Source organism: Echiichthys vipera (genome assembly GCF_963691815.1).
Source record: "Echiichthys vipera genome assembly, chromosome: 11".
NCBI lineage: Eukaryota > Metazoa > Chordata > Actinopteri > Perciformes > Trachinidae > Echiichthys > Echiichthys vipera.
In genome coordinates this window covers 23,968,482-23,993,488 of record NC_139836.1, presented here as the reverse complement: position 1 = coordinate 23,993,488, position 25,007 = coordinate 23,968,482, and the positions used below count along the sequence as shown (strand labels likewise).

The 25,007-nt window shown below is 42.4% G+C and overlaps 1 protein-coding gene across 1 annotated transcript in view; it reads right to left on the bottom strand.

The window, feature by feature from the left end:
- Nucleotides 1-24,449, bottom strand: part of ccdc88ab (coiled-coil domain containing 88Ab) — a 64,792-nt gene extending 40,343 nt beyond the window's left edge. The window contains exons 1-3 of the mRNA XM_083923089.1: nt 24,334-24,449; nt 24,099-24,199; nt 13,569-13,677 (exon numbers count right to left, since the gene is read on the bottom strand). Of these exons, the coding sequence (XP_083779215.1) occupies nt 13,569-13,677; nt 24,099-24,199; nt 24,334-24,396 (273 nt within the window). The 5' untranslated portion in view covers nt 24,397-24,449. The remainder of the gene's footprint in view (nt 1-13,568; nt 13,678-24,098; nt 24,200-24,333) is intronic.
- Nucleotides 24,450-25,007: the final 558 nt, after the last annotated feature.

Sequence of the window (25,007 nt, the reverse complement as noted above, 5' to 3'; positions counted from 1 at the left end):
CTAACAATTAGGCTGTCATTTTAATAAAATGTCCACTTTGCATTCTTTCTTCCAAGGTTTTCTTCAAGACGTGCCAGTGTTTGTACACAATGTGCGTGTTGTTTGGAGAACCATAACCATAACAGCGTCATAAATTCTCCATGTCAAAGGAAATTTATTCAGTACAGTTGCAAACACAACTTCAGATATATCCTCCTTATCAGAGCTTGCAGAAAAGGCCACTGGCGCCTCTCGTCATTTAAACCTTTGTTGGCTGTTTGATTTGATGCAGCGACAGAAACAACTGGTTTACAGAGGAAGACGGGGAGAATGGGGAGGTAGATTTCCAGCGCCTCACTCACATCTGGTTCTTAGCAGATAGTAGCACACGGTCTTACAGACTCTGACAATGGAAAAGTACCTAAATTTATCTATGTTCATATAAAAAAACAAATCTGTATCATAGGTGCTGATTAAATGTATTCAAGAGGAGACCAACATCATGAGGATCAGACTCATGCTTTTATACCCACGCAAATACGCAGAGAAGCCTCTATGACCTGAGGTGAAGGTCAAAGTTTAGGTCGCACGGATGGTCAGTCACAGTTATTAGGTTAGGAGCATGGCTGCCATGGTTTTTCTGTCATGGTGATGAAAGCACTAACACCATTTGCCCCGTCTGTTCATCTCTGTTTACACCGGTGTATGCCCCATACGTGCAGGGAGAGAGGTTATGGTGTGTTATGATGGTGTGCCATTTACAAACCTCTCAAAAATAAATGGATGAGACTATTACCCTTTCGGATATGCATTTCAGATCTTGTATTCACAGTGGCTTATATTGGTCTTCACTGTTATCTGTAAAGCAGTATAAATACCAACCAAATGTTTTATAAATACATAGACATCAGCAAATATGCTGATGGCGAAAACAATACTGATAATACTTTTTAGAATATTATATGGTAACCCTGAAACTAATGATGACTGATACTGCATCATGCAGTTCCAGTTAAAAATGACCCAACAGACTAATTGACTCAACAAACGTCAGACTGAATAATGGGCGTAACTCAGATAGCCACAGTCGGTGTCTCACAGAGGCTTTTGATGTGACTGAAAGCCAATCCACATGTAGAACTTGTGACAGCCGCTTTGGACAGAATCACCCAAGACTTTAAAAAGGGCAAAGAAACCAACAGCTGCATCACCAAGAAAACTAAAGATCCTAGAGTCAGCCTAATACCCGACAGTCTTAGATTGTCTCCCAAGTTGTGTCTTATATTAATTTCAGAGAGAAACAGATTTGACGATGACACTAGAAGAAGAGTGTTGTTTGTACACATCTTGCAGGCTTGTGCAAACTGCTAATTGTGCTCTTTGCTAGAAAATGATTCGTCTGCACAGAGAAAAAGAACACCAACTGGATCTTAAGTTTGAACATTCATGCTTTCTCTCCTTCCCAACAACCACCTGTCCCACTTTTGACCACCGCTTCCCATCAACACATACACACACCTGTCCCCTTCAGCATGTGTTTGCCGTGCAAGCGTGACACTTCAGGCTGTGCTTCTTTCCTGTCAATCTTTTTCTCTTTTCATACCACCCACATATTCACATTCAATGTATCACAATAGGCTCACACCGCTAGGGAGTCAAGTATTTAGTCAAGTTCCAGGGCTAAATTACAGTCGAGGCTTAGCTTGAGTGCAGGTTATCAGTTTAAGAGTTTGCAAAGGAATGATCTGTACTGTGCCATGAGCTTGGTGCAACACTATGCCTATTCAGTGCCACTTTTCTTTCCTTTCCTTCCCTTTTCAAAGGTCAATTGAACTGCTCCTTCATAGTCTGTGTTCCTCTGATCTGCCCGGTTGTAAGCTTGGAGCTTTCTGGAAAAAACAGGGCATCATGAGCTTCTGATGCATTTTCTCTCATTTTTAGTCTGACTTTTTAACAGTTAAAATATAGATTGCAGCACTAAAAGGCTAGTGTAGACTAGCTTGTTGATAGGTGTTCAGAGTGCTGCTGTGTCTTTCCTGCAGAGCATGGCACCGTCACTGCTTTATGTCTTCCACCTATTGTGCAGTGGTATACAGCGCAACGTCTATATTTTACGCCTTATGGAGAGGAAAATTAAATCACCAGTTACAAACTGTAATGCTCTGACTTCTTAGGGAGATGGAGATAGAAGAAAATCGCTAAAACAAAAGGGGGTTACCAATAAAAACCAATCCAATAGCTGCAAACTAAACGTGTAAGTCTAACCAGTGATAGTTGTATCATGGAGACGAAATGCATGATTGGATGGAAGTCTAATAGTGCATAGGACTGTATTTTAAAAGATGTGGGTAATAACATGCTTTGAGGATTAGCTGCATGCTAATAAATGCTAAGACTACAGTATACTCATATGCCTCTTGGATTAGCTTGTGAAGGCTTAGCTCTCATACATAAAACATGATGGACACTGCAGAGGGAGACCAGCCACCGCACTGATCATGTCACGGCCATATGCTACAAACACTAACAGGCATGCACATGCACACACACGTTCACACAGTTTTCAAATGGTAAGCTTCAGTGTAGCTGTGACAGCAGAAAGGTCTCTGGCTCAGTCACTGTGTTACTCCAATATTCACCATCGTATATTTAATTCACGCGTGTGGAATGGGGCAAAGCCAGTCAAAAAAATCATGAAAAAAAGAAGGGGGGAGCGAGGACTGAGAGGAAGAGAGAGCTGCAGCTTTGATTCCAATACTTCTCACTCCAGGCACGCAGGGCTGAGCTGCCGCCTCCTCTCTTCCTCCTCTTCTCAACATTTTTCCTCCCCCCCATCCCCCTATCCTGACACTATATTGCTGTATTATTGATTCCGCCAGGATTCACAGCTCCTCAACACTAGCTCATCTTCCATCCCACAGAGACATTTAGACAGACTGATAGAACAACGCCTTGCTTCAAGAGGAGCTTGTGAAACGCAATTTACTCATTCAATACATGTTGTGCAAATAGATGTGGTATTGGACATGAGACTTTACGTATATGTGAGCAGAGCAATAAAGTCTTTGAATGAGCTCTGTTGAGGTTTATTAAGCTGCTCTACTTTAACAAATATTGATCTTCCTCACCCCCCCCCCCCCCTGTATTGTTCAGACATTAGTTCTTGAAAGGTAAAATCATGAGGCAGAAATGTAAAACCTAAATTATTCTGAGTTCTGCATCCTGCTCTATTGCCTTAAGCTACATGTGGGCTGAATGGACGTCTGCTGACAACAGAGATAATATTCTGCTGATCCATCAGCCTGGTAGATGACTCTCACACACACACACACATACACATACACACACAGCTGCAAATGGCCAGGGCCGTGCTAACATAAATAGTACATGTGCTCTTACAGTAAATAGGTGTACGTTTGGTGTAAAACGGTTTCAGTGGAAAGGTTATAAGGCTGCAGTGTTTCTGTCTCACAGGAGCCCTGTCTGTTAAACCAGGCCCCCCAACACACACACCTCCCTACTACTCTTTCCCATCTATCAATCCAAGCACAAGTTCCGCTGTCGGCACAGCTTTAACAGGGGACTAATTGTACTGCTGTGTGCGCGTGCGTGTGCAAACGCAGCCTGAGCCCTGCATGCCTGAATCACACCCATTCTGCAGACATGGTGTGTTACCATAGAAACGAGGAGATGGGTTTATTCTCCCCATGCCTGGGTACGGCACTGCGGACTTCTCTCCTTCTAAAAAAACGCAGAGATTATGAACTTGAAAAGGTTATTACCACCAACAATGGGAAGGAGCATGCTTCCTCTTTCCATCACATCTATCACAAACACACACAGAAACCATTTAACACCAGATCTCGCTACATCCCCACGAGCTGAATCAATGCAAAGAAAGCTTTTCCTGCTGTTCAACACTGTAAGAGATCCATAACAAGAATTGGTTTGTGCACTGCAGTTCAACATGCATTTAGTACATTAATGGATGGATGACCAAAGGCTTTGTTCTGATACTATTATCCAGGAAAAACAACAATTATCTCAAGAGTGATTGCGTATGGGTGCAAACTAGCTACAAGCGGCTAAATGGGCCAAAGGCTTTAATCAAGGAACACTAACGGATCGAACAAATGTATTCATTCATATTTTTGCTTTAAAAATAGTTTTTAAAAATGTCTTTGAAAGCATGAAGAACAACAAAAGAGGTTTTAACTTTAACAAAGCATGAATTATAGAGAATTAAGAATGAACCTGTAAAAATTGTTCTATCAATCATCACATAATTCCTGGTTATGTGCAACACTTTATAATTAAAGAGATTAAATAAAGCTACCATGCTTGCTGAACTACTAATTAATTAGGGTAAATTTGACCCGACAAAAAACATTTAACAGTTGCTCTTGGCTCGGTAGTAAAATCCACTGAAAAGGACAGCAGTTGGGGTCTACTGTCGGCCAGATGGACAGATCATCTCTTACATGAGGAGGAGGAGAAAACGAGCCATTAGTACCCTGTTTCTTTTGTTCTGTGCTGTATTCTATCAGCTAGAGTGCTTTTTACAACTGACCCCTGAGGCTGAACGAGCGGACGGGTTGATCCTGCTGCTCAGCTCAAAGGTGGAGGCAGGTGGGCTGGGGAAGCCCGAACCCTCCAACCTCCACCGCATCACCCCAGGGCTCTGCTTCTGGAAAAGTTAACACGTCATTCTATTCAACTGAAGTCGATGCAATTATTGTTCTGAAATTGAGTTTGATTGTTTCTGCTGATGGTTCTTTCAACTCTAATCTACTGTTTTCAATTTAGGTTTAATTTACTTTATAGCTTCGTTGGATTTCAGAGTGGCTTGGATAACAGGTTTTCTTTTTTTGCAATGACGATTTGGAGTAAATGCGTTTATTCGTTACTACCTGGATGTTACAATAAAAAAAAGTGGTCAATTAAAAATGGGCTTCCTTTTATCCACATTGTGTTATAAAGGAACTGAAAGAATACAGCATAAACAACTTAATTTTTATTTTAATTGAATCCGACCAGTTACTCCTGCAGACACAACCCACATGCTCTAGTTCAGAGATGGAAAACAAGAACTCTGCTCCATGCTTCCCCTCAACACAGCTACTGTGCCAGTGCCTAAAAATAGCTCCCTTTCAGCATATGGGAACTTTTTATACATCATAACTGCCGCAAATTCCCCTTCACATGTACTCTGTATCTCACCAGGCACACAAACAAAGACACAAAGTAAGGGCTTGCAGAGATGTACGCACATTTTGTTATTTTGGTAAACCAATGTTCAGCTCTCACTCAGGGCTGTGATTATATGATGTGACTAGTGAGCGGTTCTGGGTGTAAACGGGAACATCCCTCAACACGAAGGACTTGAAACCTCAGAAACAGTGGGGATGTCTATGTACACATATGTCTCAGAAAAAGTAAAGTGTTTGTTTACAGTAAGAAGCGGACGAGAAAGCTGGCGGCAACAGATGACACTTGGTTACATGAATACTTCCCTTGTTCTTTGAAAACAGATAAAGTATAATGCGTGACTGTTCAGAAGTAATATCAATTCTAGGAATGTGAGAGAAGAAAGATCTTTGATTTCAAGAAATTAATTTCACGGGCAAAAATACTGAATAGTTGTCAGCTTGTTCAAAGCAACTTGTGGCTTTGGCATTTCCTCAGTCTAACAAGCAACCAGTAGAGGATATCGACTTTTAGCAGCGCTGCAGAATCAAGCATATAGCTAAACAACAGTCCTTATTAATAAAGTCAGGTATTTGATTAGGATTTATAAGTAATCAAAGCCAAACCCAAGTACGGTCTTAGAAACAGAACAGAAATTATATGATTATAGGCTTAAAGTATATTGTATGGCTTGATCCATCTAATTCACGTCTGAACTCAATTATAATTATACAGTATACCGTTACTCTACTCAGTGGATAACAGTCTGCTGCCTATTTGATTGTTGAAAAACGTAGCTAGTTGGCTAGCTGTTACACATCATAAACAGGGTTTTCAGACTAGCTAGCATGTGAGTCTGCATGACAACACACACTGAGCCTGCAGCTACAAGCACATGCCCTAATAAACTGATTTGCCCATGACTGATGCTGAAAGGAGCAGCAAGACAATGAGTCAAGAGGGAAATCCAGACAAACATAGCCTTTATAATAGATATGTTTACACATGTACAGCATTTTGACAGAGTTCTAATTGAAGGTAATATCAATAACAGCTGTATTGAGGCAAAAGCTGTAATAACAAGGATGGAAAATTATTTTCTCCATTTTTGATGAAGTCAAAACCAAAAATACCTCCATAGCTACAGTACGTTACAGCAGTGTGTGTGTGTGTGTGTGTGTGTGTGTGTGTGTGTGTGTGTGTGTGTGTGTGTGTGTGTGTGTGTGTGTGTGTGTGTGTGTGTGTGTGTGTGTGTGTGTGTGTGTGTGTGTGTGTGTGTGTGTGTGTGTGTGATTGAGGGTGAAAGAGTGTACTGTATCTGTGTCAATGTCTGTTCCACTTCACTCTGGCCCAGCAACAGAAAAAGGACATTTGCAGACAAATGGGTATAAGACGATAAAGATGAATTCAGAGTATTTAAATAGCAGGTAAAGAGTTTGTTATCATCAGTAATGAAACAAGTGTGTTCTCTCAGTCTGGGTGCATCAAAGGTCTCATGACCTACAGATGATAATGACTAAGGGCGTGATCACACTGTGCTTTTGGCCGCGGCCAAAACCGGTTTTTCAGCTAAAGCCTAGTACCTTTAAGCCATGTGAGTGCACCCGCTCCGCGCTCAGCTGCGGCCAGCTGGCCCTCCACGGCCCGCTTGAAAGAGGTGGGCTTTAGCGGAGCCGTTTGCACATGTACGAGCACGAGCGTGCGCACGTGTACGAGCACGAGCACGAGCCCTGCGGCAGTAGCGTTATGTCCGCCTGTTCGGACATGTAAATAGAAGGACGGACCATGCGCGGACATTTAACAACAACAACAATGTCGGTGAAAGGTTCACGTTGGTGTGGTGCGGAGGTGGAGTGTTTACTGCAGATTTGGTCGGATGAAAATATTCAAAAACAGTCGACAAGACGCACAAAAACTCCGAGGTCTATGGAAAGATTTGTAAACAAAGCCACACACACGCGATCAATGCGTGTGACGTGTTACGGCTTGAAGGCGTATGGACAGCAAGAAGTATTGGCCGAGGCCCTGGTAGTGTGAGTACAAACGGGGCTGGGGCGCCGGGGGGAGAGGGAGGGCCTCCGGGAGGACAGTGTGATCACGCTCTAAGGGTGTGATCACACTGTCCTCCCGGACCACGACCCGGACTTTAGGGTACTTGTCCCCCCTCCCTCTCCCCCCCGCGCCCCAGCCCCGTTTGTACTCACACTACCAGGGCCTCGGCCAATACTTCTTGCTGTCCATACGCCTTCAAGCCGTAACACGTCACACGCATTGATCGCGTGTGTGTGGTTTTGTTTACAAATCTTTCCATAGACCTCGGAGTTTTTGTGCGTCTTGTCGACTGTTTTTGAATATTTTCATCCGACCAAATCTGCAGTAAACACTCCACCTCCGCATCACACCAACATGAACCTTTCACCGCCATTGTTGTTGTTGTTAAATGTCCGCGCATGGTCCGTCCTTCTATTTACATGTCCGAACAGGCGGACATAACGCTACTGCCGTAGGGCTCGTGCTCGTGCTCGTGCGCGTACACGTGCGCACGCTCGTGCTCGTACATGTGCAAACGGCTCCGCTAAAGCCCACCTATTTCAAGCGGGCCGTGGAGGGCCAGCTGGCCCCAGTTGAGCGCGGAGCGGGTGCGCTCACACTACTTAAAGGTACTAGACTTTAGCTGAAAAAACGGTTTTGGCCGCGGCCAAAAGCACAGTGTGATCACACTCTAAAACACCTAAAGGAGGCCTGAAATAACCTTTTCTAGATTATCTATTCCCAGAGTCTTGCCAAAGACCCTTGGAAAGGTTTAGGGCCAGGCTCCCTCAGCATGAATGGTGTCCTCTGTCACCCTTTAAAACAGTCAAAACAGAGCTCCCAAACTTTGCGCCACACCCCAAACCAAAGCAGTGGCAAACTGAGGACAGAAGTGCTCTTATAGTAACGTCTTAAGCTGGGAGCAGAGAAAAATGTTGCTTTTAACTGGACTTCCGTCTACACCAGCCTGCAATAAAACAAATCAACATTGAATAACATCCACTGGAGCTTATAGATTTTTATAAAAAATCGTTTCACAACTAAAGAAACCACATTTTTGTCATTGAGAAAAGCTATCACCATCTCATCAGTTTGAATGAGTGGTTTTGACACTGAATGGCCCCAGATGCTGCCTGAGCCTGATTTTCATAAAGCAGGATAAAGGGACTCACTTTGCAAGCTTTGAGAAAAGCCAGTAAAAGAACAAAGAATTTACTTCAGCTGGCTGAAGCTCCATAATACACCCTGCTGAAGAATGCCAAACCAAGGCCACTAAATTAAAAAGGAGGCCCAGTATATATTTGGACTGACCAACAGAAAAATGAAACCTTCAATGGACTCTGTACAGAAATGACCAACTAACCGGAAAAGTTAATAGCCCACTCGGGACGCAAAAATGCGATAATTGCTACCATGAACATTAACCCTCACCAACGGTAAGGAAATATGTTACTACGATCATCATGGCTGCGTCTATGCATCATTAGAAATAGTAGCAGTATATTAATACGCACATGCATGCTTACAGCTGTTCAGCCTTGATCTGTTCACCAGATTCTGAAATCAAAGTCTGAAGCCTGTCTAGACATTTGACCTCCTCCTACACAATCTACTATACCAGAACAATAACATAGACTTTGATAGCAGACACACACTCAAACTCAGCCCAAGAGAGCTATGAAATGAAAACCATCATTATTGGAATTCTTGTCCTGTGCCAATTCATATTTCACAACCTCTGAGCAAAATCAATCTCTCATTTCCCATCTCCCATCTCCTATTTCCCATGTGGAAAAGGACACATGCTGCCAGGATTACATCTTGTACAGAAGTGAAGGGGCAGGGAGGAGGAGTGGAATAGTAGCGAAGGTAAGGGACATAAGAAAGTCAACTGTCTGCATCTGGCAGTTCAAGAAGGTTAATGATTAGTAATCTCTTGACACCAGAGGAGCCTTTGGGGAGAAGGAGGTGAAGACTTTATTGAATCGGAGCCCTTGCTGACTCGCCACTAACTCTAAATGAAATATAGAGCTTTTATAGAAGAGCCGACATATCTATGGACACCAGTTAGCTTTCAGTTAGACATTGACTGTATGTGTGTGAATTCAGCTCATGTTGATGCATCACTCATTAGCTTTGTCCTCTTAAGATCCAATAAAGAAAACAAGACTATTTGCTCTGTTCACATGCGGTGATATCCTTACCTAGAGTGGTTTCTAACCGATTCTCCGAAAATTTAATTAAAAAGAGTCTTAAGTGAGATCAATTTATTGAATCACAGGAAGCAACGGACCATACAAGGCTTCCACTTACTGCAGGTCCCCTTTTCAAAGTGCTGCGTAGTACAGTACATTGAAAACCTGTTATGTCCATTACCCTAAGACCCGAATAGTTCCATCTTCATCCATATGGCTCTGGAAATCTAAAACCCGTAAGCGACCAAACAACCACAGGAAACGGAGATCACTATAAAACCGTATATCAAAGCCAAGTTTCCTCCTCATTCCCCAAAGAAGAATAGGCTAATTCTGTCTTTCGATCAGAAACTGTGTGTGAGTGTGTGTATTTAGACACATGTTCAGTTTTTTGGGCCTATGAGGTTAAAGAGCTGACTTTCAGCTTTAAGTGTGTTTGAGACATCCATTTTGGTTTAACAATGCAGGACATTTAGCTATTTTCATTCAGTGCACTTCCAATTTTTTTAACAGCACCGCGAAAAGTAGAAAGCGGCACAGGTCCATAGCTGACAGTCACTACTTTAATCTCAAAGTCGTTTCCTTAAAAATTCAATGAGCTGGAACACAGAACCAAACTAAACTATGTGTCACTGGCCTACTGACCAAACCATAACCAGATGATGGGTACTCTGTCCGTCTCTCATACTTAAGCCGCATTCGCATAGCCTCAGGCAGCTTCGGCGATCACTGCAGGGTTGTGTGGCGGTGGGAGTGTCTCTTAAATGGCTCACGCTTGTGACTGTTACATTCTTTAACCCCCTAATGTAGCACAAGTAGACTTTGTACTTCACAATTATTGCTTTCTGTCATATTGTTGTTATAAGGACGGCATTTACATCTGTTTCTGAGGGCGAGAAAAGAGATGGAGGGATCGAGCTTTGTGCACAGACAAGTCTGATCACCATGTGACGTCAGGTTGCATTTCTCCAAAAGTTGAATTCGTCTGAACTTTTCGCCACCGGCCGGTGTGTTTTTTTCCGGCCCCCCCCCCCCCCCCCCCCGTGGTCCCCACTACCAAAGCTTAAACACACTACACCCATTCAAAAAGAATGGGAGGACTTGCGTTTTAGCCAGACCGCCTGATCTAGTCTTAATGCCCGCTTACCATCTTCCTTAGTGGTCTTGCATTTTTAAGCCTAATTCTGAGTCAGCGTCTTTACTCTGATTAAATACACATTAACCAACTGCTTGACACTTTTAGCTGATTAGCAGCTGCAATGATCGCAGCAGTAAAATAAGAAGAGCAACTTAAAGTCTCATCCCTGACAGTCTACTTGTAAATCAAAGAGTGGGAGATGCATAAAAAAAAATCGAGATAATTCAAAGAGCAAACAATCAAGAGTCTCATGCCTTTTTAAATCATCCAACTTTAATCTCTTTGGTATGAAGTACTGAGAGCCCTATGTAAACAAAGCGCTTTGTTTTTTTTCTAAGAACTACATTATGTTACAGTCTGGCTTTTATCTAAATTACGGTAAAAATATCAGTCGATTTCGAAGTCCCTCAAAGGCCATAAAGGGGGCAGACAGATGCACAGTAGGGAACTTTGGGGGTGGGGGGTAGGGGGGTCAAACCTGTAGGTGGTCTCTGTGAGGCAGAGCCTGCAGACACAAGTGGCTGAACAATAGTGTAACCATGAGGTCAACAGAGCGATGCAGCGGCAAACAGAGAAGATTAACGAAACACCATAGACGAACAACAGTCTCATTGTTGGGTTACAATGTCCTCCTAAAGCTAAAACAACTCGGATTACTCAATAGCATGAGTTAAATGCCCACAAAACACATAAAAAGTGCAATCCTTGCCTTTCATTGAGATCTCGAACAGAACACCGGTTTACTCACATTGTGTTAGGTGAAAAACTTACTTTGTCTCTGCTTATGTCCATGTATTGAACACTCTGGCCATATGGAACAAGGCTACCTCAACTTTAAGATAAAACAATGGATCCGTTCAAATCATTTTCGATACATGCTCAAATTCCGCTGGCCAGAAGTAAAACTAAGAACCGGAAGTGAACCGGAAGTAAACCTGCTGTCAAAGGAGTCATGAAGATGCTGTTAATGTTCTTATTTCTCCCTGTTCATCTCATCATCCCCCGACTCTGCTGGTCACTACTTAACTCCAGCAGTCACCGACCCAACCACTGACTCTGAGACCTATAATTCTAGTGAAGCTTTTGTAGGCTTAAAACGTCAAAGTCTAAACAAAAGGCTGATTGTTTAAATAAGATGAAGAGCGTTAACAGGATGTTTGGTACTAAGGCAAACTGGATCTAACAAAGCAATTAACCAACCAGTGACACTCTTCGCTTGACCTCTGGGGCAAAGATAAAGATGAAACTTAAGCATAGAAATAGTAGACTTATCACAATTACAATCTAGACACACAAAAACAAAAACAACCTTAAGAGCTGTTTAGTCTTATTCCAGTACTCTCAAGTACAACAACGAAAATGTAATGAGATGCAGCTAAAGGTAGGAGTTAAAATGCACTGTTTCTCCATTTCATACTGAATAATACCAAATTATGTTAAAAAAAAAAAGATGCCTTTGCACAGCCACAGCCATGAATATATGGGTCATGGTCCCAAACCTAAAGTGTGGGAAATCTGTCTCTATCAGTGCGACTGCTTGGCCATGATGGCATTCCTAAACTCACTGCACTGTCGCAACAGCATGCTGGGTCACGCTCAGTTCCTGGTTATCATAAACACAGTTACAGAGACACTGTTGCAGCAATGTAGTGCATCACATTCTCTATGGACTGTTCATATTTGCCAAGATTACTGGTTTCACAATTGGATTAACAGTCACACACAGTTAAGAAGTGACACTGCATTTAAGTAATACTGTAGATGAATGAATGAATGAATGTATGACAGCAGACTGTAAAAAATAAAAAAGTAAACATCGATTGAAGACAAAGAATTGCAAAATTGTACCATCAACTTGACATTTGGTCGCGTGCACCATGATTGTTATGATTTGTTGAATACCAGCCGAAACCATCACATTTACCTTACATTTAAAAAACGTTTACCTGTCCATCAACGAGGAGGATATAATCATGTCACAATAACTCTCTAGATAACGCTCTAGAGATTACATTCATTAGCACAATGCAGAGGAAAGTAGGACCATGTTCTATGAAGCCAGACAGAACATGCAACTTTCTATCATTTTCATGTTCAGTATATTTTATCTACTTCTATTCAGATTTATTCACAGGCAAATCAACCATGTAGTGTGCTATACTGTATGTGCACACTGCAAAGTTGACTGTGTGCTTAAGAGATGGTTCAGGATGTGCGCATGTATGAGCACAGCATTTTGTTGACTAATTGTTTATTGGTGCATCATTTCCACTTGCACTTACAGCTTTCCACATGTTTTTGAGATCACCAAATGTGCATTGAAGTGCTGTGTGTAAGAAGTATGACTTTATGATATCTTGTTATCAAGGAGTCAATCTTCCATTATTTTAGTTCCCCACACTTCCTCCTCCACTTTTGCTTTACGTCTTAATCATTTCCTTTTAGTATAAGTAATGATCAAATGTGATGGTGATATATCTGCTGTACAAGATCTTTTTTTTTTAAATAAAAAGACAAAAGTAAATTCATTGAATGATTCATCAGAGCAAGCAGGAGCGACAGATCAATGGCTTCATGTGTGTCACATTCCTCAAGTCTCTGTATATTTACTGGGCCCTCTCTGACATCTGGATGAGGATCATGATACCACATCATACGTAGTCAACGACAAACACATCTGCAAGTATATCTCTGTTTATACTTCCAAGTCTTTATGTGGAATGTGCTTCTGTGGGCACATTCAATTCTGTTTGTGTGTGAGTGAAAGCAGTTTTTCACTGTAACATAGAGGGCAAAAAAATGCAGACCACCCTGACTCAGGCATAAAAGGAAGCTTTCCATAGAGCTTAGCTTCAGCCCACACCACGCAGGTCCGTATTTATGCAAGGTATTCAGCAAGTTTCTGACCCAGAGATTCTGCAACAAAACAAACAGCTCACAACCTTCCCCTCAACATGGACACTGTTGAACAACCAAAAGAGGAACATACTGTATATCTGACTTTGCAGCTTGTTTGGGAGCAAAAAAAAAGATCTCACCTGATAGTAGGCTTTAATCTGCCTGATGAGAATAGAGAGGTTCTGGATGCGCAGCGTGGGGTCATTGTTCACCTTCTTGTTGGTCCTCTGCACCGTGGCCTTAGGATTTCTGTGGAATAAATATGGTAAATTGTTATGTAATCTCTGTTTTAGCAGACATAAAATATCAGTTGAAGATGTAGACAGACATTTTAACATTAACGTTTCTTAGCATGTGTTTGGTTAAATTCATAAGCAGCACAGTGACCTTGGACCCTTGGCCCCTGTCCAAGTAGAGTTGGTGCCATAACCATGTTAAGGAAAGTAAAAACGCATTCAAAGACTGAGCTAAATAGAAATGGCGCCCATCCACTGTCTCCGATGTTTCAGACAGACAGTTTCTCCGGCCTTCAAATCAAATCTTCAATGAGTTAAACCCAATTCAAACGTCTTTGGGAAGCAAATTCTACAAGGGACCCTCTGTAGACTGTATATCCAAATACTGAGGAGGAGTTTATTCGCATGGTAAACGGAGCATGTATTTCAGTAACTCTCTAACGTTAGTGATCTCCATTTACCTCATCTTTCTGAATCAAAGAGAAGAAGTATATTCTGAGTGCCTGTAGAAGAGCGACCATGTGTGTGTTTACCTGACTGTGCTGCCCAAAGGACATTAAAAGGAGCATGCATGGCGACTGATGTTATCACGGGTGTCAACATGTTTTAGTGAGCCTCATAGACATTCCTCAAGCTCACACAGTACCACCTCAACAGCCAAACTATCATTAGCATATGCATTGAAATTACCTTTAAAATACCCAAAACAATTTCAGCTCAAAGCTTTTTTAAAACACAGGCACTGACGAGATATATGGTGTGACAAACTGATGCAAAAAGATGAGTTTACTAGCCATTTGTGTGTCTCTTTTTCATGCGCTTATCAGCCAATTACTTTCCCCTTGTTTTAACTGTAAAGTATTCATGTCAGGACTTCTTAACTGCCACCTCTGTAGTACAGACTACTTACAAGTGAACAGTTCAACAGCCTAATTCTATGCAAGACCTGTGATACCTGATAACTGATCCCCTGAGGGAAATTCCTATTTCTTAGACTCCTTCACAAAATAGAAGTGGTGACAAAGCAGCAACCCTAGAGCCGATATGGGTTCACCACGTAGCAGAGGGACACTGTCCCTTTGTAGGCTTCAAATATCTGTGCAAGGTAGTGGGATCCTATGACATCAAGTACATTTGACAATTTATAATAGAAAAATCAGACAATCAAATATCAAGATGAACATCCACTGTATCCATATGTTTTCACAGAACTGAAACAGGACATGCATTTGACTGACACTGAGAGGGGCACATTTTGACACAGGATGACAGTCATCCTTGGTCAACCATGCATCAAGCCCAAGAGGGGAAAGTAGTAAAATCCCACCCACCCTCCCTAAACAATCCCTGTAAGTAATTTATGATACACCTGCTTTGAGATTGTCTGGGAAAACCATCTCATGTATTCGAGATTTGTAGATCTTAACACCGACACTGTTAAAGAGCTGCTGTCTTTTTCATGATATCAACTTCTGACTTCAAAGCATATACATACTATGACCTATATACAAGGGTCAACATGCTCCAAGTAGGGGGAGGAGAGTCCTGTCTGCTTGTGAATGTATGCGTGCTTGCATGTAGTGTGCAGCACATGTGTAGCCATGCATACTGTATGTGTGCACGTCTGCATCTGCACTCCAGAATAGCATGTATGTATGTGCTAACGGCTCAATGAAGCTTCATCCTGAAATGCCATAAGACAGTCTATAAAAATCAAGATTTTTTTTGTCCGTCTTGTTCTGTTTGAGAGAGGAGGTCAAAGGTAAAGGATTATTAATATTCCATCTTCAAGGACATTCAGCTTGATGGATGCTTGGGAGTCACAGGGGACTTCTGGCTGAATGGCTCTTCCTAAATCACTATACCATGCTGCTGTCCTGTTTCTACTAAGACTGATTAAAAATACATCGCATATAAAATCAAACCATAATTTAAGGCTTAAATAATATTCTCATATAATAAAATAATAATCTAATGTTACACCAATAAAAAGGGCAGGTTTACTGTCTCTTAAATCAACCGGCTGCAGTGTGGATGTGTTAATTAGTCTTGTGATCAGCCTCTGCCCTGATATAGACACCCACACACGATCAGGCTAATCAGAAGGACACAGGGTTCTTTTTAATACTGGTCTAAATGAACCATCACGTGACCTCCCCAACTCCCCCCATCCACACACACGCAGCCCCTTTCGAGGTCCATAGTAGGGGGTCTATTTAACCCATTAATCAAAAAGCACAGAGGAGGCTGTAATCCTGTCAGGGCGAGGAGGGTGATGTCGTGTGTGTGTGTGTGTGTGTGTGTGTGTGTGTGTGTGTGTGTGTGTGTGTGTGTGTGTGTGTGTGTGTGTGTGTGTGTGAGTGAGAGAGAGAGAGAGAGAGAGACTGAAAGAGAGAAAAAACAATGAGACGGTTGCCGATTCACACATTCCTTCACCATCAGTCAGCCAAGAACATGGCGTCCACATCAACATGACTCTGACTCCACACAATCCACCCCTCGCTTCTCTGGCTCTCTCCCACACATACTAGCACGCGACAGGCCGACCTCCCAGGGATCAGCATGAGAATATATTCAGGGACTTAGAAGAGTAACAGGGGTCAGAAATCCCTCTTTTTGCCTCCTTCCCTGTTCCTGCTGATATAGTAAACTTAAGACTTTAAATAAATAGATTAGGCACAGACAGGCAGAAAGCCAGCTAAGCAGCTAGCAAGGCAGACAACTACTGAGCAAGTCAGCCAGACGGCCAGTCAATAAGCCGGTCCGTCGGTGCTGTCGATAGGCACTGCAGCCTTATGTAGAGCCTAGGGCCACTGGGCTTTCTCTTCTCGTCTCTTGGCTTTGATTGGCTGGTTAGGGAGTAGTTTTAACCTATATATGACAGGCTACATTACAGTCAGCATGGGCAGCCAGGCACATACACACACACACAAAGTAGGCTAAATGCACACACACAAACAAAAAAATGAAGGCTACACATGGCCACGTGTTGGGGATAGAGCTTATGAGCTGTACTGTCCAAACACAGCGGGGGAGTGTGTGTTTTTGCCTCTGTGTGACACACACACACACACACACACACACACGCACACACACTAAGAGGAATGTGGGGGATGAGCACTTATTAGCAAGGATAACAGTTCAGTTCAGGATAATTCTGTGGGTCTGATTCTGAAACATCCACCATACAAAACTGGCTGACACCAACACGCCTCAACAAACGGCAACATCACAAACAAAACCACAACATCTGCATTATTGGCCAAATGACTCATTTTGACCAGTGTCTCCCTCAGTAAATACACATAACTCAATTACCCAGATCAAAGTCATACTTTAACCATTCACATGCCTTACAGAATCACAACTAACCATGCAATGCTTGTGACATGCCCCAACAGCTGACAGGCCAACAATAAATATGACTGGGAAAATAAATGATCATAATGAATGAATTTACAAGATTTTGTGTTGAATTTTACAGAATATTTTAAGAAGTGTTGCCATTACATTCAAGTCATATCTGAATGGATTAGTAGATAAAATCTCTGCAGACTTTATGTTGCATGCACAGCATCAACAGGGCAGGAATCATTTGAAGTAGTAATGAGTGATACAACTCAAATTATGAGTTCTCAGTATAACCTAAGCACGATAACTTTTTTGAAACGTTTACACAGCAAACCAGTTCCTAGAAATTGAAATTCAGCCTTAACCTTGCTACAATCAAATCCTGTTATACTGGCGTGCATCCCTACTGCCTTTCCAAATGGAATCTGTTAAGTACAGTAAGAGCAGACAGGCAGGTTAACCAGTACTTCTACAAATGCAATTAAACTCAAACTAGGAAAGAGTGATGTGATGATCTCAAAACATCATGTGACGATGGTACTATCATTCTACTTTCAAAATATGCATATACTGTATATTTAGTATGCCAGTAGTTTAGATTTTCCCATCATGTGGACCAATTCTCAAGATGACTGCATCCCATTTTCTCATCCCCCACTCTTTTCCTGTGAGAACTGTAGTATACAAATGGCCCAGTGAGGGTTTGACCATTGGTATGTAATTCTCATCACCCCATTTCCTTGTCTTGACTTTTCATGGCCTCGTTTCTCTCCTGTCTTTGTCTTTCTGTTTCCACAGGGCCTCTTCCCATTATCCTCCTCAGCCATTATAGCCATAGGGACTGCAGCTAAACTCATTCCTTACAAACTGGATGTGATCAAATGCATTACTTTGTACTGGACTGCAAGTTCTTAGACCAGAAAACCTTTAAATGTTATTCAATATCTCACATAATAATTTCTTATATCATAATGGCTCCTAAATTAAATCCAGCGCGTACAATGCCTTAAGTACAACATCGTCCTGCCATACTCACTACTCCAAGTTCCTCTTTTTTAACAGACATGTTGTATTTGATAACTGATATATTCTACTGTGCTGTTAATTCTCAATGTTAAGCTGCTGTTGATGAAACTCAACACTTCATGCAGATGCTTCACAGCAAAAGTCTTCCAGGGGACAGAAGGGCTTATTTCCCCTGAGCTATTGAAGGGCCTGTAACATGAAGCCGGTGGAGGAAGTGTTGAGTTTGCATTAACAGCAGCAGCAGCAGAATTAGGATCTAACCAATTTGATTAAGCATAATCGAATAGAAATCAGGGGGGAATGGGAAATTCATGATAAACCCACGTCTCTAACAAGATCTCAATCTCCAACAAAGGACTGGTTCTCTCTTAGATTGAGGTAGCCTGAATACGTATAAATTAATTTAAGACTTAACAGTATTGTAATTTTTGTTTACATGCTCCTAAGTTAACAGAACGCACAATAGAACATCCAAAACCACAATGTCAAATGGTTAAGGGCTGTGATTCATTCATAGTCAGAGGAAATGCAGCACAAATGGCAGGTTAAATGTTAATATCTATAGCATTTCCTGACACATGCTGAACATCATGGTCAAGTCCCAACTAATCCTGAGAATACATGGCTGTAAGAAAAAACTTTCCTTGTAAATCAGATGGACTGAATTGCTAGGTTTGCAAAACTAACAGCAAACTTGTGTCTAAATTCCTAAAATGGTCCCTGTGGGGTTTAACATGTCCTTGGTTGTGGGATTTTGAGTGTCTCACATTAACACAGCCTTGTTAAATTTTTGTCCTCTCAAGGTCACAGCTGCTGCTTCCTGTCTGACTTGATATACATCCTCCTGCTAGACAGACAGAGCGAGCATGGTATGACAAAGACACTCATGCGAGATGCCGAAATAATGTGCGATTCTACGCTTTGATGCGGAGGGCTGTGGACGCCACAGTCCAGGCAGTAGCAGCAGTGGGAGGACGGAACAGACTGACAACCCAGCAGCAGATCTGCCCGCATCTTTTCTATAGTCCTGCCGGAATCCCAACTATGTCTGCTGTAACTAGCCCTAGAGAAAGCAACAAAGGCTTCAACATGCTGCTCAAAGAAAACAGATGAGGGAAAGGGGCGGGAGAGCGAGAGAGGTGAGGCATGAACAGGAAAGGAGACACAGAGATGAAGACTTCAGCAGGAGGAGGGGAGGGAGGAAGGGGGGAAATTCAAGAGGTACAGTAGCAGAAGGAGTTGACAGAAAGGGAAGAGAGAAAAACAACATGAGGATTAGGACAAGAAGCATAGCATCTCTCGGCGCAACTAACAATTGTGTTCATTTTCACTGAACCGATTATTTTCTATATAAAAACTAGAATCCACGGTAATGTTTTCCAATGTCTTGTACCGTCAGAACAAGTTCAAAATTCAGATATTTCATTTGCATTTGAGAAGCTGAAACCAGCACACATCTGGTAGATTAGCTAAGAAAATTGCCATCGATTCACAAATAGCTGCAGATTAATTTCTTTAGATCAGTTAATCGATAAATGCAGCTCTAGTGCAGTCAGGTGAATACAACACGGGTGGAAGCCAGCAAAGAAAGTGTGGGATCCGTGATGAATTGAATATATTAACATGAATCATGTTTTATGCTTAATTACAGTAGGTCTGAAAGGGCAACATAAATAGGATTTGTGTTCTAGGATAATGCATTCCTTTAGGTCTTAATTTAGAAAATTATGAATTAGAGATTAAGATTGAAATTAAAAACAGGAGGAGAGCTGACTCAGGTTTCTTTTTTAGATTGTGCCTGTAATAATGAAATGTAGCCAAATGGCTGTCTAACCTCAGAATATTCTACTGGAGCCATAAAAAGCAGAGCATGAGTATAACATGGCCTCCGTATGTTAGTATAACAGTTACCAGAGAATCAAATGATGCATCTGATCGTCTACAACAAAAGACCAACTGGGTCCAGGGCTTAAACCAACACATGTCATTCAGTGTTGTCCCTCTTCTAAAGAGCCCATGGGTTGAGTCCAGTGTTTATTTGCATGATGTGTCGAAAAGCCAATTCTGTCATGAAAGGAAGTGATGACAGCAGAGGACTACATCCTGTGTATTTGAGCCTACACAGTGGATTTACTGTAACGTGGCCTTGAGAGAAAAAATAGGCTCTCAGATCAGCCTTCAGTATTAATAAATCCATATTCACTGACTCATCTTTTAACTCCTTCATGATGGACAACCACTGGAAAATACCCTTCTTGTCTGCAAGTTATAAGCAGTTTAAATGCTGGAAGCTGTACTCTTGTGTTTTTTACCCTCTCATTCATGCATGCAGCCATTCAAAAATGTACAGACATGCACAGATCTGTCTGAAATACTCAAGCCAACAGGAGCATTAACTGGTATAACATGTATAACAGCATTCTTTTCCCGATCCACATATTCTACCCATCTGTACTTGCACTTTTCTTCACTCAAACTTGCAACAAAGTAAAAAAACCTGCAAAAAACAGACATAGCTTGCTGTGCCAGCCAACATGATTAATGTTATGTAAAACTCAATGTAAAAAGTAAAGCGCACTAAACCTTTTTTTATTCTTCCAAGTGTCTTTCGCATAACTCTGTCCCAGCAGCCCATAGAGGACAGACTTGACAGTTCACCGAATAGGCCAATGAGCCAGCACGGGTCTACAGCTTTGGCAGGACAAGAGAGAATTCAACCGGACAGTTGTCACTCTGAAAAAACTTTAATTGGTTCCCTCTTGCTGGGCGGGAAAACTAATTGGTTCGACAGCACTGAGGAGGCAATCTAATTGGCTAGGTAATGTCAGTCACGAGAGGGCGGGGGTGGAGGGGACGTGGTGCCATCTGCGAGTCAGCAAACCGTTAGATAATCCTAGGGTCTCTCTCTTCTTCTCTCCCATGCTGTTCTGATGACAACTGCTGCCAGCCTGTCTGCCATGTCTGCACTAAAGCCACACAGAAACATCCACACAGCAACACCACAGCTTATACTACAACAGCTGACATTACCAGTAAAAATGTTAAAAGCTCAAGTTTCCTCAGCCAATACGAATCGTGTGAGTTTTGTAAGAGAGCAAGAGAAACCTGTCTTTAAGTTAATTAATCAAACCATGTTCGACATTATTATGTTCACACATTACTGCACACGTTCCATCGACTAATGTGTGTATATATTTGGAGTCCCCCTCGAGACTAATAAAGGTATGCTTTCTTTAATCGTACACTCCAGAGGATACAAGTGTTTTGTGGCTGCAGAGAACATTTTATTCATGGCAGAGTATGCATCAGCGCTGAACTCTTTTTTTTCAGTGTAAACAGCAGCTACAGACCGGAGGCTGACACCAGCGGAGCCTTTTTTAGCATGACTGGATCAATCGCAAGCAGCGCAATGCCAACAAACACTCACTATAAAACAGATGGGGTGAGGAAAAAACCGAATGAGTAAGTGAGAGTGTATTTGTGGGAGCCCAGGAATTGGAACGAATACAATCCCTGTCAATTATCGCCTACAGTCCCTCAAGGAAGTTGGAAAACTCACCTGTGGTTTCTAAGCTACTTTTAATGAGTAACAGAAGAAGACAGAAGAGAGGAAAGGAGTCATTACCAAACAATTCTTCCAGTATGGCCGGATCTTCATCCACACTTCGGTCTTTTAACACTAAATTCATTTATATTCAGATTTGAGAATGAATAGGAGAAGACAAGGAAAGGAAAGTGCCACCGATGTACGCTCTGTGTCCGTTCCCCGTGTATTATGGATGAGCACATCTCTGGTAAAGAAGATTTAAAGTTGTGCTTTTGAATGATTCTTTAAGGAGAAACTGAGGTTTTGTGTGTTAATCGACTAGAATTTTCTTTCATCGACGTCAAAAAAATTATAGAACATGTCTTTGATGACTGCCATCATAGCTGCAACATACATTTTAGCTTATGATACAGCCTATTTTAGCTCAGCTAACTGGAGGTGACCACATGGTGCTTGTAAAGTGGGAGAGGCGGACAAAAAGCAGTCTCACCAACCAACATAACATCTGACCAATACTGTAGGCCTTTTGTGTGGGAGGGTGGCTGGGCAAGACGACTACCAACAGCTGCCTCAGTCCAAAAAACCCCACAGATACACAAACTCCCACACAGACACAGAAGCCCTACAGAAAACACACACACACACACTCACACAAATATAAACACAGAGTTGGCTGCGACTGGCAATCCCTGACATCCTGTCAGGCGATCACTAAGCCAGTCAGTTCATTTTAGTGCAACGCTGGCTGTTCTGTATTGGAGCACTCGACAACACACCACAGAAAGGTCCCAGCCAGTTCATTCCATTTATTTGTAGACAGAAATCCTACCGAGTGTCTCTCAGTCTTAGTATGTAGATCTAAAGAATTGCCAGTAAAACTGCCTCAGTAAACCAGGGCTTGAAATTATCTTTGCATATCTTTCCTGTCACGTTTAAGGTTTTAAACCATTTTGGCAAATCATTTACTTTCTCGCCTCACACTTCCAACCCTTTATCCCATAGGGAAAAATGCTCTAAAAATATTGCTGACTTGTGTGACTTTGTGTGGAAGAGGCCCTAAACACATTTCTGTTTTTAAGGATTCCTCTGAGAGTTTAGACACAGCCTGGAGCGGTAGGAGGAGAAAGAACAAGCATGGGAAAGAGAGGTGGACAAGGAAGGTAGGTAGGCGGCTTAGTGGAGTGATGCAGCCAAACAGCAGGAGGTCGAGGACAGTGGAAGAGGGCAGAGCAGGAGGAAGAGGACACCAACCAAGAACAGGAAACAGCCAGTCAGAGCTAATCAGCTCCTCATGCAACACAGCTAACAGCTTAACCCTTCTAAAAACAATTCACACGGAGGTATACTCTGCACATGTAAAAATACAGACACTTGTGCAGAAGACAAGCTCCCCCTTACAGAGACACTTATCTGCCAATCTAACCTTGGAATACAAGATACAAAAGCAAGGCGACACGAGAAGCTGCCCTCTGAAACTGCAACACATAATCTCTTGTGAGGTGTAAATCAGTTCCACTGGGAACGGGCTTGGTTAAACTGACAGGCAAACAGGAGGAGTAAATGCTGACAGCGTAGAGTATAGCATTAGCGGAAAAGATGAAAAATTGCCCTGCAAGCTGGAAATAGCAGCCCTAAGCCAGACAAAGGAATGGAAAGCTGTCATGCTATACCATAGAGGGTGACTGGAAAAATACGCACAGACAGATTCAGACAGACACCTAATGCCTCATCATCTCCACCATCCACACTCTATCAAGAGATGTGCCCGAGCATCTCCTTCCCTGTCACTTGAATAAAAACAAACAAATGTGTGTCTGTGCTGGCATGCTACATTACTGAGGGATCTGCATCGCTGTGTAATCTGCATCCAGAATCTGCACTGCTTCCAACGTTTATCACCTTAAGGCTACTATTTCTAGTTTAATCTGCAGCACAGCAGGAAACGTGAGCCCTGTAGCTTCCAGAAGCGGGGTGTCTTCCAGCAGGCTGCAGATGACAGTGACTGAAAAATACTACTTGCTACTGGAAGTTGTGACTGCTTCCTAGATGCTTAAGCAGCATCACACACACCTCCAAAAGATCCTGACAATAACGGTCTGCAAATATCTCTGATGGTGTGTGACCCACGTTTGCCCCCAATACAAGGTCCCTTTGTGCATAGCCTACATTCACTTCAGCAGACAATTTCAAGGGATGGACACAGGCTGGTTCTTAAAGATATGCTAAATTTGCTCATTAGGGGATGACCCAGGTAAAACCCCCATAAATAATTTGCTCATCCACACCCATAGCCCCTGTCACTGAGCAATATATAAGTGGCTACTATTTATTCAATGCATGCTTTTGAGGTGTAGCCTACATAGCCTAGATCTTTCAACATGGTGCGTTTGAGGTCCTAAGCAAAGGTCTGCATGCTCTTATATTGGTCAATCCTGCTGCACTATGGCGGTGCCGTGCAGGGGGACATATGTTGGACTGTAATATTTCGGAATATGTGACAAATAACTCACATCTCGAGCATGATCTCGTTCAGGTAAATCCCATCCACTAATTCGATATATTCCGATAGTGTGGTGCCATCGGTCCACGTCGCCTGGCCGACTGTCTTCACCTGAGAATAAACGGGACAATGCAAATAAGGTGTTAAGACAATCAATGAACACTTGAAAGGGAATGCTTCAGCAGGGCAGGGCCGTTTAATTCGTGCTCTCCCGTTACACATTTGCATAGTTGATTAGGGCTTACCCAGCAGACCAGAGGCGTGAGCATGAACTGCTCCAGCAAAGGGGAGAAAACCTCGCTTTCCATATTTGCCGGGGCGACTGGCGCAGTCCAAAAAAATGTGCGCTCCTCGGAAGAAATATGCGTTTGTTTTGACTTCACTCATGTAAGTGATTCGATTAAATCGACGCTCATTTTGGCCACTGGAAGAAGAAAAAAAACCGGGTCCGGGTTTTTCCTTTGGAGATATTCAGGGGGGCAAAAAAACCCAAAACGTTAATCCACAATCTTCTCGACACGACCCAGCTGTTTCAGATGCCAACGCCTGGGCTTCGCTACCTCGCGGGTGTTGGGAAATGAATCACATTTTCTTGTGTTCAGAACCATTACCTGAGGATATGCTGTATTTTAGATAGTGGTGAATGACCACACAGAGGGGAATCTAACGTTAAAGGGAAATATTCCTCCAAAATATCCAGTGCGTAAAATTTAAAAAAAATCCAGAGGTTCAAGGTCCTGGCTTTAAAATCGTCCTTTTACTCCTCATATTAATTGTGAAGTTGTTTGTGGCCGGGTAGCCTACTTGTCTGTCCCCTGTCTACCTCCGTTCAAATGCAGCACAGTAGTGAACAGAGGGAGTTGACTGAGAGGATGACTGGAGGACACTTAGCACCGCCTCCCTTCCTGTCTCCTCTCTG